Here is a 12,834-nt window from a genome sequence, read left to right as displayed (position 1 = left end):
CAGGGGGATCAATATTATCTAAGTGCCTGAGACACAAATTAGGGAACATTACACAAACAAAGAAAATGAAACCAAAATTTCCTAAAATATGAAACTAAATCATGTTTTGTTTTATTTTTCTCCAGGACACGTCATGATTATGATTATAACAATGTGCCAACCATCTGTTGCATGTTTAGCCTTTTACATGCAGCACAGATAACACAAATGCTCGGGGATATCTGAGTAAATACACGAAGATCTCTGGTGTGTCCTCTCATGAACACCTCAACTTGTGGACTGATAGTGGGGGTTGTCGGATTTTTCTTGAATGACAATTTGTCAAAGCCGGATCAGTCCATTTGGAAAGGTATGTCGTGGCAGCTGTATATCAGCATCCACCTCCTCGCCTGAAGAGAATCACATCCTTAGAATAAAAAAAACAAAAAAAACAAAACAACGTAAAAAGAAAAAAAAAGGCACGACTCATTAAATGGGGTTTCGTTTCAATTCCGCTAAAAGCTCACAAAAGAAAAAAAAAATAAAAAACGACCCGCGCCACCGCCGAAAAAAGCCACAGCGCATAAATCCATCGCGCAGAGTGGTACAATCAAGCCGAGCCGGAGCTGCGAGGGGGGGCATGTTCACTTTTTTTTTTCCACGACTGAGGCAAACACAACGCCGGGGAGGAAAAAAAGCAAAGCGGTAAAACAATTGACAGTCTGGGGTTTTTGTATGTTCCACCAAGTGTCTGCGAGATGTCTACGAAGGCAGAGCAGTGTAAGTACGGCGGGTTTTTTTTTTTGTTTTTTTGGATGCCTGTGTGTGCGGTTTTTTTTTTTCGTCCTGTCTTGTCATGGTGAGGGGGGGCGGATGGGGGGGAGATTTGCAAGCTGGAAATGGGATTTCTTTTTTTTTGATTTGGAGCCAAGAAAAAAAAAAAAGAAGCGTATGAAGGGGAGCTGTCCTTGGTGATGAAACCGCGGTATCCGTGGCAGGTTGCAACACGTCCTCTCACTGCAGAGGATGGCTGGAGGGGCTCAGAGCACACGGGGAGCCTCCGTCCACACGTTTTTACATGTGCATCTGTGTGTTTCTCGGGCATGATGATGGAGGTGTGTGTGGGGGGAGAGATTCTTTCATTCCGTCGTCACGTCACATTTTTATATTATTTGTATTCATCCCCTCTGATTGACGTGTTTGCGTGAGGTGCGTGCGTGGGGGGGAAGCGAGGTGTGCTGCTGGATTCAAGGTCGACCTGGGTGGGAGATTTTTTTTTACTGGAGAATATGGTGGCGTTAGATTGATCATGATGAGGGACTGATCACACCGTGCTACCCCCCGTTGCTTTTAAAAAAACAGGTGGAAACAGCCTCTGCGTGCTCAGATGCTCTCCCCTGCACACTTTTAATCACATATTGCTCGACCTGAGTACACAACAGACATAAAATATGGGGTCAGACTTTGTGTTTGGGGCTTCCCGTCTCTATTGGCTGAAAGTTGTCTGTTGCCAATGTTGTTGAGAGGAAGAATCCACCAGAAAAAACTGTAATTGGCTCTTTCGAAGGCATCAGAAATGTTTAAAATCATAATAATTTGTCCCTCAAGCGAAGGGAGAAGCTGTATGTGTGTGTGCTACTGTATACTAATGAATCACAGGCTTTGACCACACATGGCCCCGCAGCTGTTATTTTTATTTTAGGGTTTGTCATTTACAGGTCAGAGAGGAAGCTAAACACTGATGCCCAAAGTCACAGAAAATGGGTCAGCGATCACCCACTCCAACTTCTTTTTAACTCGACCAGGCATGAAAACGACCCCCGGTGACCTCAGGGAGTTGGTTACTAGCTGCTGAAATGTTCCACAGTATCAGCTGTTCAGGGGATGAGTCAAGCTCCGCTCTTGTTTTCAACCCCATGACTACATTCTCCCAGCTTGTCTTGGGACTTGAACTGGCAACCTTTTGTACGCAGGCTTGTTTTCTGTAAGCAGTAGTTCACCGCCTCCTCCAGGGCTCCCCGTGACCTCGCTGCTGTACCAAAAAGGTCACCTGGTGAGGGCCAGAGAGCCATGGGAAGGCACACTCTTCGTTTGCCTTGATAATTGGAGCGTCAGTGTTGCGCGATGCCCCGGTGTCTCTCACGTGAATTTTTAGCCAGGAGACAACAGCTTCATGCATGTCTTTGTGCTCAGAATGTGAATACTTGGTCTCACTAGTGTTGATTTTGCTTGTTACTCTGCTCTTTTATTTTGTCTAGTTGCCTCTAAGATACGATACTTGCAAGAGTATCACAACCGTGTGCAACACAATATTTACCCTGTGCCCTCCGGAACAGACATTGCAAACACACTGAAATACTTTTCCCAAACCCTGCTCAGGTAAGTACCCTGCTCTGGAGCCAACAGGTGAAGTAACAGACTGTAGAATGTTTGACATTTAGCTTCCTTCATGAACAGATAACGTAGGAGTTAGGCTGTAGGTTGTTCAGACACACTTTCTGAAAGGGACGACAGTGACACCACCAAGGAAGTCAGGGAGAGGCCACGCCTGCCCCGCTTCCAAAGACACAAGGCAGAGACTGTAGCACATTTCCTATGGAGGTGATAGACGGCTCAGTGATGTTTATTGATTCTGTGGCCGGCTGCTAGATGAGCGCTTCCCTGTGGCGGCCTGTTGTGTCCTTCCCAGAGGGACCCCAGCAGAGAGGCCAGGTCCTCCGGCTCAGCAGTCGCAGGGTCAGCCTGCTCCTCTGGGTGCTGAGAAAGCCAGAGGAAGGAACAGCATGTTATTTCCTCCTCCGACAGAGGTCAAGTGGGCGGCCATTTTGGACACATCTTACTTCGCGATGTGCCCCCATCCCTTCCTTCTCTGGGATATTTCTGCACGTCGTATGGTTTGGTTTAGTCTCCCCGCCCAGCCGGCTTCACAGAAAATAGTAGTGCTGCCCTGACTTATTAGCTAATTTACAAAAAGGGTGGGATTACTGGAGGCAGAACTTATGTGCCCCACTTTTATCATTATTATCAGCTTAGGGTGCAATCTATTTGAGATTGGCAGCCGGCCTCAATTCTACACTTTATGCCTCAGTCCCATAAGGATTATTCCTCTGCTGAGTGATCCTGGAATACTTTGCGCTTCGCTGAAGGGCTGTCCAGCACCAGCAGTGTTTTTTATACGTGGCCTCTCATATGTCTGTAGCACAGATGGAGCATGACAGGGGCTGCAACTGTGGGAATCTGCGTAAACACAAGTGGCGAATTTGCCTCTGAGGGCCAGTGTGAAAAGGAAACACTTGCTGTGACGCCACTTTTGACAGTTGCTTGACATTTTCCCTGAAGCGGAGCCTCGTGTTAGTGTTAGATATGTGGAGGAAATAATTCCCCCCACCATTATTAGAGGGGACTGCCGCCCCCCCCGTGGGGACTCCAGGATTATCCATACACCTGTGCCTTCTGGAAGACAACGAGGAGCAATGATAGAGTGAGAGAAAGTGGGAGTAGTGAGGCTTGGAAAGTGAAGCCGGAATGTGTCATGCTCCTGGAAAGAAACACTGAAATGGCCAAAGGAGGTGGTTGCTGACTCACACACCGATTTTTAGGTTCCAGCACAGGTCAGATGCAGAACAGAAAATAATGAAGGGTTAAACTTGTTTCTGTTCGCTGACAGTTATTCATGCCTCCGTAAATATGAGGCATAGATTTGTCATATTTCTCCAAGTCAGACTGCAGCTCTCTGCATCAGTGAGCCACACTGACTTCATGCCAAACTGTATCACACACAAGACTGACTGCAGGGAGGAGAAATCATATTTAGGACTGTTTTATGTTAGATGTGGTACAGCTTTGTTTCTTGAACATCTGCTATAATTATAGGAATTGTGCTTTGACTTACTGCCACACACATAGTGATTTTTGTACTGACAGTGCAGGCTGACCAATGACAGTCAATGTATGTCATGTGTCTGTACCAGTGCATTTCTACATGTGTTTTATGTGTCGTACATGTTTGTAGTTCTTCGTGTCGTCTGTACGTATGTATGTGTGCACACATGTGTGCGTCTCTGCGTGCGTATATGTTCAATGTATGCGTGTGAGCGCGTCTGTTTATGTCTCTGTTCATTGTTCAAACTAATGATGTTTTCTATATGAGGAACGGGCAGTGAAAAAGTCATACTCTGAGATACAGTCTGTTGGTGTTGTCAGGTAGCTCTGTTTGAGGCTAAGCTGTATAATAACGCAGCTTTTATGAGTGAATGTACACTGGCTAAAATCTTACAGAGTATAACTTTGAGGGGATAAGTCAGACAATGTTACATTCTGCTGTTTTTAAGCCATAGGCTCAATTATGCATCAAATGTCATGTTAAAGAAATCGCAATGAAATCCCCTTTCTCACTCGCCGAGAATGCTGTAACTCTACTTTTTGAGTGACCTTTCAAAATAAAACAAAACATCTCTAATCTGGGCATGATAAATCCGAATCATTTGCCTGATAGAACAGCTTAGCTCTTTGATAATGTGCAGTAAAGAAGAGCAGTGCTCTCTGGCCCCCCCTCTCCCCCCTTCCTCCACCCTAGACGTTCCACACTCAACCCCAACTAGTTTTTTCCTTTTGTTTTTCCTCTCTTAAAATTGAATATATGTCCACCACCTTCCCCAGGGGACAGCAAACACAATTGTCCATCCTGCATTAGCTCACGAACATAATGCTACCAGTCATCTCCCCCCCGATACAACCTATTCCTTTGTCATTATAGTTTCTCCTCTACCGTAGATTAGTTGTTACATTTATTTTAGAAACCTGAATCCATATGCCTGTTGGATCTCATTATTTCTCCTGATGATACTGATACAGTATCATAACGTATGCATACGGACATTATTTCTCTGGTGCAATAAACATGTGCTGTGACCTAGGAGCACTTGATCTAACCTCACACACATGTTTATTACTGGCTGAAGCATGTTTCAAAAGTGTCACCTCTGTATTTTCCTGAACCAATTTGGTGTCACTCCCATCCTTGACAGCCCCACTAAAGACAAGGAAATTTCTTTTTTCTTTTTTAAATTCCACGGCTCATTGGCCTTTCTCCGCATGGTAGCCTCTTGACCTTGCTGATTGGAAGACGGCAGCCATCGAGGGACAGTCGTTTGCACTGTGCCTTTTTGGAGAAGTATGGGGTTGCCACTGAAAACATGCCATTTTTTATATTTTTGCTCCTTGTCACCAGATACGCATGAGATGCAGTGATCATTGCAGTTTGTGCTCATGTTTCTTTTTTTGTTTTCCAAGTGCAAAGACAGACCAACCAAAAAAAAAAAAAAGAAAAAAAAAACCAAGACAAATTGAATCCAAGTCACTCTGGACAGACAAAGCAGGGAAAAATTGCCCGTGCCTTCAGTGATACAGTCAAATAGTGAGACACTGCATCCTATGTGGGGTTTATCTGGGTTTGTTTTTTTCTATTTACGCTGTCTCTGTAGTGCCATTTCAATGTAATGTGCTGTTTTTTTGTGTCTTTGTTGTCTCTTTTTTTCCCTTGTTCCCTTCCCCTACCCTCCCTCCCCCCTCCCCTCCCGCCCCGGAGCAGCATTCTGTCCCGCACAGGCAGGAAGGAGAACCAGGAAGCTTCCAATTTGGCCGTGCCCATGACCATGTGTCTTTTTCCTGTGCCATTCCCACTCACCCCATCTCTAAGACCACAAGTCAGTTCCATCAACCCTACAGTTACTCGCTCCCTCCTTTACAGCGTTCTGCGCGATGCCCCGTCAGACCGCGGGGGGCAGGGGCAGCAGAGTCGGGACGCTCAGCTCTCAGAGTACCCCTCTCTGGACTATCAGGGCCTCTATGTGACCCTCGTGACCCTGCTTGACCTGGTGCCCCTGCTGCAGCACGGTCAGCATGGTGAGTCAAGGCCCAGTGCACCACTGTTTGTCATGATCATCCCCGAGCCGTCTGGCCTCTGCATGAAGCCACTGCTGCTTTTTTGGGGGCTCTTTTGTAACTGGAGGAGAGAAGTCCTGCTGAGGATCTTGAGGGATGCATGGGGGTGATTGGGAGCACGCTGGATCCTGTCAACTTAATCGTTCATAAGCCATTGGACACACCAGACATAGGCCTCCTCTTCTGTGTATCATACCTGACTGCATGTTTGTTATGTAAAGTGGGAGAAATGTTTTTTACTTATGTTGTCGCGTGCAAGTAAGTTAAACGGAGAAACACTCATAGGCAGATGTACTGTTTGTGCATTTTTCGATACACATGTGAATGACCACACTGTTCACGGGCTCAAGGCTGCATCACAGTCAGTGCTCTTGTTTTTCATGAATATTTTACCGCTGAAAAAAAAGGCTCAAAAGCATGAAAGCCCATCTCCTTGACTAGAAATGCTCAACTTTATTTTTTCCTGAGGGCAAACATTACCTCAGTGGCTTTTAAAGAAAGCTCACCGCCCTCAGCTGAACCTCAATGTTCTCTGTTTCCCCACTGTTATAATGTTAAATCGCTGAAGTTTTAATGCAACTTTGATGTCTGTGGCTGCATACAGTATGTGCATACTGTATGCACTGTTAATTGAATGAGTGTCTGTGTATCTCTCTTTGTCTTTTTTTTTTTTTTTTTTTTTTTTTTCCATTTTCCCTTTCTCATCAGATCTGGGACAGTCCATATTTTACACAACAACTTGCCTCCTGCCCTTTCTCAGTGATGATATTCTCAGCACTTTGCCCTATACTATGATCTCCACTTTAGCCACATTCCCACCTTTCCTCCACAAAGACATCATTGAGTACCTGAGCACCTCTTTCCTCCCCATGGCTATATGTGAGTATCACAAGATAGGATAATTGGTTGATTTATGAAATTCAACAATTCAGTGTTACATAAATCAATCATATGATCTAAACTACTACCATAAACAGCATGTGAAAATGATATTTTTGGTAGTTACTAGTCCCTCTGTTTCTCTTCTTTACTTGTCTTTAGTGGGCTCCACTCGGAGGGAGGGTGGAGTCCCGGCCTACGTCAATCTGTCTGCCTCCTCTATGCTCATGATTGCGATGCAGTACACCACAAATCCAGGTAAACCATCATTCCGGTCGCATTCGAAGCATGCGTCCGACTCTAAACCCACCCTGTAGTGCTGTGTAGTTAAAGACTTCTCTCTCTGCTTCCTTCTAGTGTATCACTGTCAATTGTTGGAGTGTCTAATGAAGCACAAACAGGAAGTGTGGAAGGTACGTGCCCTCTAAACACATAATAACAGACATGAGGTTGTTTATGTAAAGCACAGTGGAAGAGTTTCATCTGAATACAGAGCTGAAGTCATGACGTCACGTTCGGGGTAGCTTCTTTTGCTCAGTGCAATCGCTCATTCTGGCTTTCTTTTATTGTTCTTTCTGAAAAGAAATGTCAGGTTCAAATAAAATGTAAACAAAGAACACAGGCCCCATGAAGAAGAACAAGTGTGGGGACGAAGGCTATGTCTAAAACTTTTCTCAAATCCATAAAATCCATAGAAATCCATAAATCTAGGGTTTATTTTGGTTAGCTTAAAGATACAGACCAATGAACATCAGGCAACATTTGGTCTTTACAAAATGTAAATAAAGCTTTTTGGAGTAAACAACTTCTGTTCATTGGTATGCAAATGTGTTTTTAGTATTATTGTCCTCTCTAATCACTGTTCATGTTTATGCTGTGTGCAGGACCTTCTTTATGTCATATCCTACGGCCCGTCCCAAGTAAAGCCTCCAGCTGTGCAGATGCTGTTTCATTACTGGCCCAACCTGAAGCCACCAGGAGCCATCAGCGAATACAGGGGGCTGCAGTACACAGGTCAGGTTCTCTTAATGTCACATCTGCTGTGTGATCTGTCCTTGAACTGACTGAAGGTCTAACCTATTCCCTATTTTTCTCCTCTCCTCCTCCCACACTGCCAACCCTCTGTCTCTTTTTTAATTTCCTGGATCAGCCTGGAACCCCATTCACTGTCAACATATCGAGTGCCACAATGCCATCAATAAACCTGCCGTCAAGGTGACTTCAGTCTTAAGAAACACACTAAACAAGCCTTGGACATTAACTCTCACATCCCTGCTGTATTTATGGTTGTCGGACGAAGAAAAAAAATAGATCCTTTACCCGCCTACGATGCCTTGTTACTGTAAGAGGATAGATTAGCAGTGCTGTCTGCATTCAAGAGCTGCTTCCCTTGAGAACTTCATCCGGGATGCATGGGTCATGTGCCAGATTGCCTTGCCGAGTTCAACCGAGCATATCGGCGTGTTTGCTTTTGTGAACCCCTCGGTAAATAAATCAGTGCGTGTCTGGGCAGCAGTGGGAATGGGGTAATGATATCAGCTTCTATGCTACTTTACACCAGTCTCTGCTCCAGCTGCTGCCACTGCTCTGCTTTATCAGCTCTGCCTGCTTTTACTCAACTGTGCTCAAAACTGACAAATAGACTAGGAACAGGGGCACGGACAGGAGCTGGATTTCAATTACCAGCAGCGGGGAGGAGGGATACGGGAGGAGGGGGGGGCTTAATTGGAAGCGGTGACCCCACGCGGCCTCGAGGGTAGGGTGGCATCAAGCGAGCACAGTAAATTACAGTGCACCATCTGAACATTGAGGCCATGAGCACTGAGGTCTAGCGCAGGGCCACGCACAGGTTGCAGGAGAAGAGAGCACAGCATATGTGCTCAGCCATCCACTCAGGGGCGTGGGGAGACAGGTATAGGTGTCACATGATTTCCTGTACAAGAATGTGACATATAGCCATTAGAGTGGGGTATGTGAGAGGGACGAATGGGAAATGTTAACTGCAATAAATGTAGTGTCTGACATTTCTTTTCGAAGGGACTGTAAGAAAATTATCAGGGAGGGAAGGAGGACATTTTTCTTTTTGCTGATTTTCTTGCCAGGAGTGGTTGAACGTCTATTGTGGTTAAACTTGGTATCTTATGTTCAATATACCTGACTTTACTCTGCGCCTTGAAAGAAAACAGAACTACATTAATGTAATAATGTAACAGTGACAGCTCTTTGTTCAGAATTAAAGAATTGCTGGAGTATTTGCCAAACACAATGCTTAATTTCAGCATATTCGTCATTGTTTTGCAATCTGTAATGCCACTTCAATTTGTGGTGACACTGAGAAAATAAACCATATGTATAAAAAGTTTGCTCAAATCAAGTTGACAAGTAAGATTATTAGCTTTTTTTCATTTTATGGATTGCTTTGGAACTTACATGACTGAAGTATTTTTTTTAAGATGGTCAAACAATCCTCTTTTTTCAGAGGTTAAAATGAAAGTCTATGGCCATCTTAAACTCTTTGTGCACTTAATGTTAATGTTAATTATTTTTTGTACATTCTCTAGGAGAGCAGACATGTTTCTTTCCCTCTTGTTTGCATGAAACTTAAAGTATCTCTGTATTCACCTTTTAACCACCACATTGATATTCTAACACCACCTGTCTTTCTTTGCAGATGTGTATCGATCCCACTCTTTCCGTTGCCCTGGGAGATAAGCCCCCTCCTCTTTATATATGCGAGGAGTGCAGCCAGAGGATAGCAGGGTATGCATCTGTTTCACCTCTTTCCTCCACCCCCCCCCTTCCTCAATGAGTTGCCATTCCAAACATGCATCACCTCTTGCCTGCCTCATTATTCCTCGCTCAAACCCAGGGGAAATACATCGCCATGGTTACGTAATTCCCTCGCGCCGATAATAAGATCATCATCACAGAGCGACGCAGCCACTTGTTTCTCATTTCTCCAGCGTGTAGCATGTTATAATTGCATTGCTCTGCAGTTTTGTATTTTCCTCGGTAATGAGGGGAGAGGATTTTGTGTTCCTGCTCCGTCAGGATGTTTAGACTGATGTGTACGCGCAAGGTGGAATTATATAGACGCTCTCAGGAGCAGTCCGCCTATAAATCAAAACACTGCTCATGCATTTCTTTGACCTTTTCAGAGACCACGCTGAATGGCTTGTTGATGTACTGCTGCCCCAAGGTGAGAGTTCACAAGCAAAAAAAAGTTGTTTGAGAGACGTGTGTACAGTAAATGAGATATATATGTTAGGTACTCAGTATAATGAGGTTTTTTGTTGTTGCACATACTTGCTGCAATTATCTTTTTAACCCTATTAAATCTGGTAGCTAGTTAAAGTAATACTACTACTACTACTACTACTACTACTACTACTACTACTACTACTACTAATAATAATAATAATAATAATGATAATAAGAATTAGAATAAGAATAAGAATAAGAATAATAAAAAGCTGCTTTCCCCCATATGTGGTTAATATGTGGTAAGCCCAATATATCTGATCTTCAAAAGAAAATTAGACATTTTAGGTTGTGAACTGTTGCATTATGAATTAATATTACTTTATAATTGTCTGAGTAGTTTTTAATTTATGAAAGCTGGCATAAAATGTATATAAAGTTTTTGGGAAAAAAGTGATATTTTTCAAGGGAGCATGTGACTCATTTTAAAAAGCTTTTCCTGTCGTCTACAAATGTAACATTTCCATAAACTTGTCTTTGCAGCAGAGATATCTGCCATTTGTCAAAAGAAGGTAAGATATTTCTCCTGCAGCATGAATGTTGATGTCATTGTTTAATCTTGCATTTGCTCATATTCACTGCGATCTCTCCCATTACAGCATGATGTCACATTGAGCATTCCCCTGTGTTGCTCCATATTTAGGCCAAATAAAACTTTGCATTTGTTTTCTTGTTATTACTGATTGACCTCATGGCATCATCAGATTAAAGATGTCCTGCCTTAAACTGCACACGCAAAACAAGAATCAAGCGATACACGTGCCTCAAACCGAACAGAAACAAATTGAGCCCGATATTTCATGTCCTCCGTTTTTACCTGTGATCCATAGCAAGGTCATGTATTTATGAACCTTTCCCTCATTCACCGGAGCGGCTCAGTAAAGGCCAAATCATTTCGAATGAAGCTGCTGGGGCGTGATGTTTGCTCGCTGTTGTTGAACGTGCTGCTGAAGGGCATGTGCTCCCTGCTGGTTTCCAGGGAGACACCGGGAAAACAGAGTGTGAGATGATCTCAGGTATTCTGAGCAGCCGCCCATTATTGTCACGGGAAACAGCTGGCCTCCATCCTCGTTTGCCCGGCAGTTTATAATCCACATCCTCCCCTTCCGATCAGGCTTTGTCACACTCATTTCCGAAAGCCCTTTTAAACTCCCACCTGGATTCACACCAGCTCTGTCATCATTAACCGAAACATTACTCTTCATCTGAGAATAGCTACTTATAAATACACCCTGATACCCAAGATAGAACGTACTGTACACGACATCAACATCAGTAACATCAGGGAGGCGCTTTTTGCGGTTGAAAGCCGGATGGGTGAATGAGAGAACTCACCATCAGAGGACAGATATGTTAATTTGATAGGGAGCACTGCATCCCCCTAATGGCACAAGATTAGAGGCTGATCAGATTAGGATGGCTCTCTCGTGCCATGCTTTTTATTTTTAGAAACCTGAGACACCGTGAGGACACATAAAGACTTTTCTATCACTGCCGATGTAGGCAGATCAACATCTCTAAGCAAATGCATATTAGAGGGGGTTGTGTTTGTTGTCAGAGTAGTGCCTTTAAAGCCTGGAAATACGTTTACTTTTAGAGTCTCTGAAAAGTGGAATTAGAGAGTATTTAGAGATGATGCACATGAACAGGATGACAGGCTCCCTGATGCAGGTGTAACCATCCAATCTGCCCCGAGATGATTGAAAAAGCACATAAAAAGCATAGAATAATGTAAAAGATGAGGAAAAACAGCAATAAAGAATCCATACTAGCATATATTTTCGCGTAGCTTAATATAGTTGGATCTAAACGTTTGGGGTCTAAACTTTTGGGGTGTGGAGAAAGTGTGCAAGTCATTCCTGTTTTGTGATAGGATTCAACCTGCGTGATGTGTGTTTAATAATTACTCCCCTTCAACTATTTTTAGCAGCTTGTCACAAGGCGTTATTGGCTGATTTGCTGTGATGGTGGCATGTTTTTGTTTTGTTGCCTGCTGCCCAGAAATAAAAATAAACCCATCTCTCCTCCTCCTCTTCCTCCTCCTCCTCCTCCTCCTCCTCCTCCTCCTTCCCACGTTCCTTGGTTTTTGCAGAACTGTAGCTCTCATGTTAGGAGGGCTGTGGTCACCTGCTTCTCGGCTGGCTGCTGTGGGCGCCATGGCAACCGGCCTGTCCGCTACTGCAAGCGTTGCCATGTCAACCACCACAGCAGCGAGGTGGGGGCTGCGGCAGAGACCCATCTGTACCAGACCTCGCCCCCTCCCATCAACACCCGGGAGTGCGGAGCGGAGGAGCTGGTGTGCACAGTGGAAGCTGTTATAAGGTGCATTTACAGTGTTTACACTGACATGTCACACACACACAGTTGCAGGGCATATGGCTATAATGCTGTGAATCATGTTTTAGCATGGTATATAGACAAGAGTGCTGCATGATTATAGATATAGATTATTAATGTATATGCTGATTTTCCTCCTGCTCTTTATCCACTAATATGACTCCCTCATGTCTTCTCTTCCCCTCTGTTGTCTCTCTCCTCCTCTCCATATCCATCCAGCCTTCTCAAAGAGGCAGAAATACATGCAGAACAGCGTGAGTTTGAGATGAACAGACGTCGTCAGATGGGCCTGTCCGCCTCTCACCACTCTCTGGACAACATCGAGTTTGATAACAAAGAGGACGACCAGCACGACCAGCGGCTCCTCAGTCAGTTTGGCATCTGGTTCCTGGTGTGTAATCACAGGCTTTTTTTTTCCTGTGTCTGTCAATAACA

The 12,834-nt window shown here is 44.2% G+C and overlaps 1 protein-coding gene across 6 annotated transcripts in view; it reads left to right on the top strand.

The window, feature by feature from the left end:
- The first annotated feature begins 628 nt into the window (after nucleotides 1-628).
- Nucleotides 629-12,834, top strand: part of LOC119005070 (protein unc-79 homolog) — a 32,959-nt gene continuing 20,753 nt past the window's right edge. For 4 of the 6 annotated variants that reach the window (XM_037072504.1, XM_037072501.1, XM_037072502.1 and 1 more), the window contains exons 1-13: nucleotides 629-759; nucleotides 2,238-2,358; nucleotides 5,570-5,883; nucleotides 6,631-6,801; nucleotides 6,964-7,059; nucleotides 7,159-7,214; nucleotides 7,686-7,815; nucleotides 7,952-8,016; nucleotides 9,473-9,561; nucleotides 9,960-10,000; nucleotides 10,546-10,574; nucleotides 12,155-12,384; nucleotides 12,619-12,790. In XM_037072504.1, the coding sequence (XP_036928399.1) occupies nucleotides 738-759; nucleotides 2,238-2,358; nucleotides 5,570-5,883; nucleotides 6,631-6,801; nucleotides 6,964-7,059; nucleotides 7,159-7,214; nucleotides 7,686-7,815; nucleotides 7,952-8,016; nucleotides 9,473-9,561; nucleotides 9,960-10,000; nucleotides 10,546-10,574; nucleotides 12,155-12,384; nucleotides 12,619-12,790 (1,536 nt within the window). In that variant the 5' untranslated portion in view covers nucleotides 629-737. Of the gene's footprint in view, nucleotides 760-2,237; nucleotides 2,359-5,569; nucleotides 5,884-6,630; nucleotides 6,802-6,963; nucleotides 7,060-7,158; nucleotides 7,215-7,685; nucleotides 7,816-7,951; nucleotides 8,017-9,472; nucleotides 9,562-9,959; nucleotides 10,001-10,545; nucleotides 10,575-12,154; nucleotides 12,385-12,618; nucleotides 12,791-12,834 lie in introns of those variants that run through there. The other 2 variants (XM_037072505.1, XM_037072506.1) reach the window with 2 other exon arrangements.

The sequence above is a fragment of the Acanthopagrus latus genome, chromosome 16 (assembly GCF_904848185.1).
Source record: "Acanthopagrus latus isolate v.2019 chromosome 16, fAcaLat1.1, whole genome shotgun sequence".
Classification (NCBI taxonomy): Eukaryota; Metazoa; Chordata; class Actinopteri; order Spariformes; family Sparidae; genus Acanthopagrus; species Acanthopagrus latus.
This window is presented reverse-complemented; position numbering and strand designations above follow the sequence as displayed.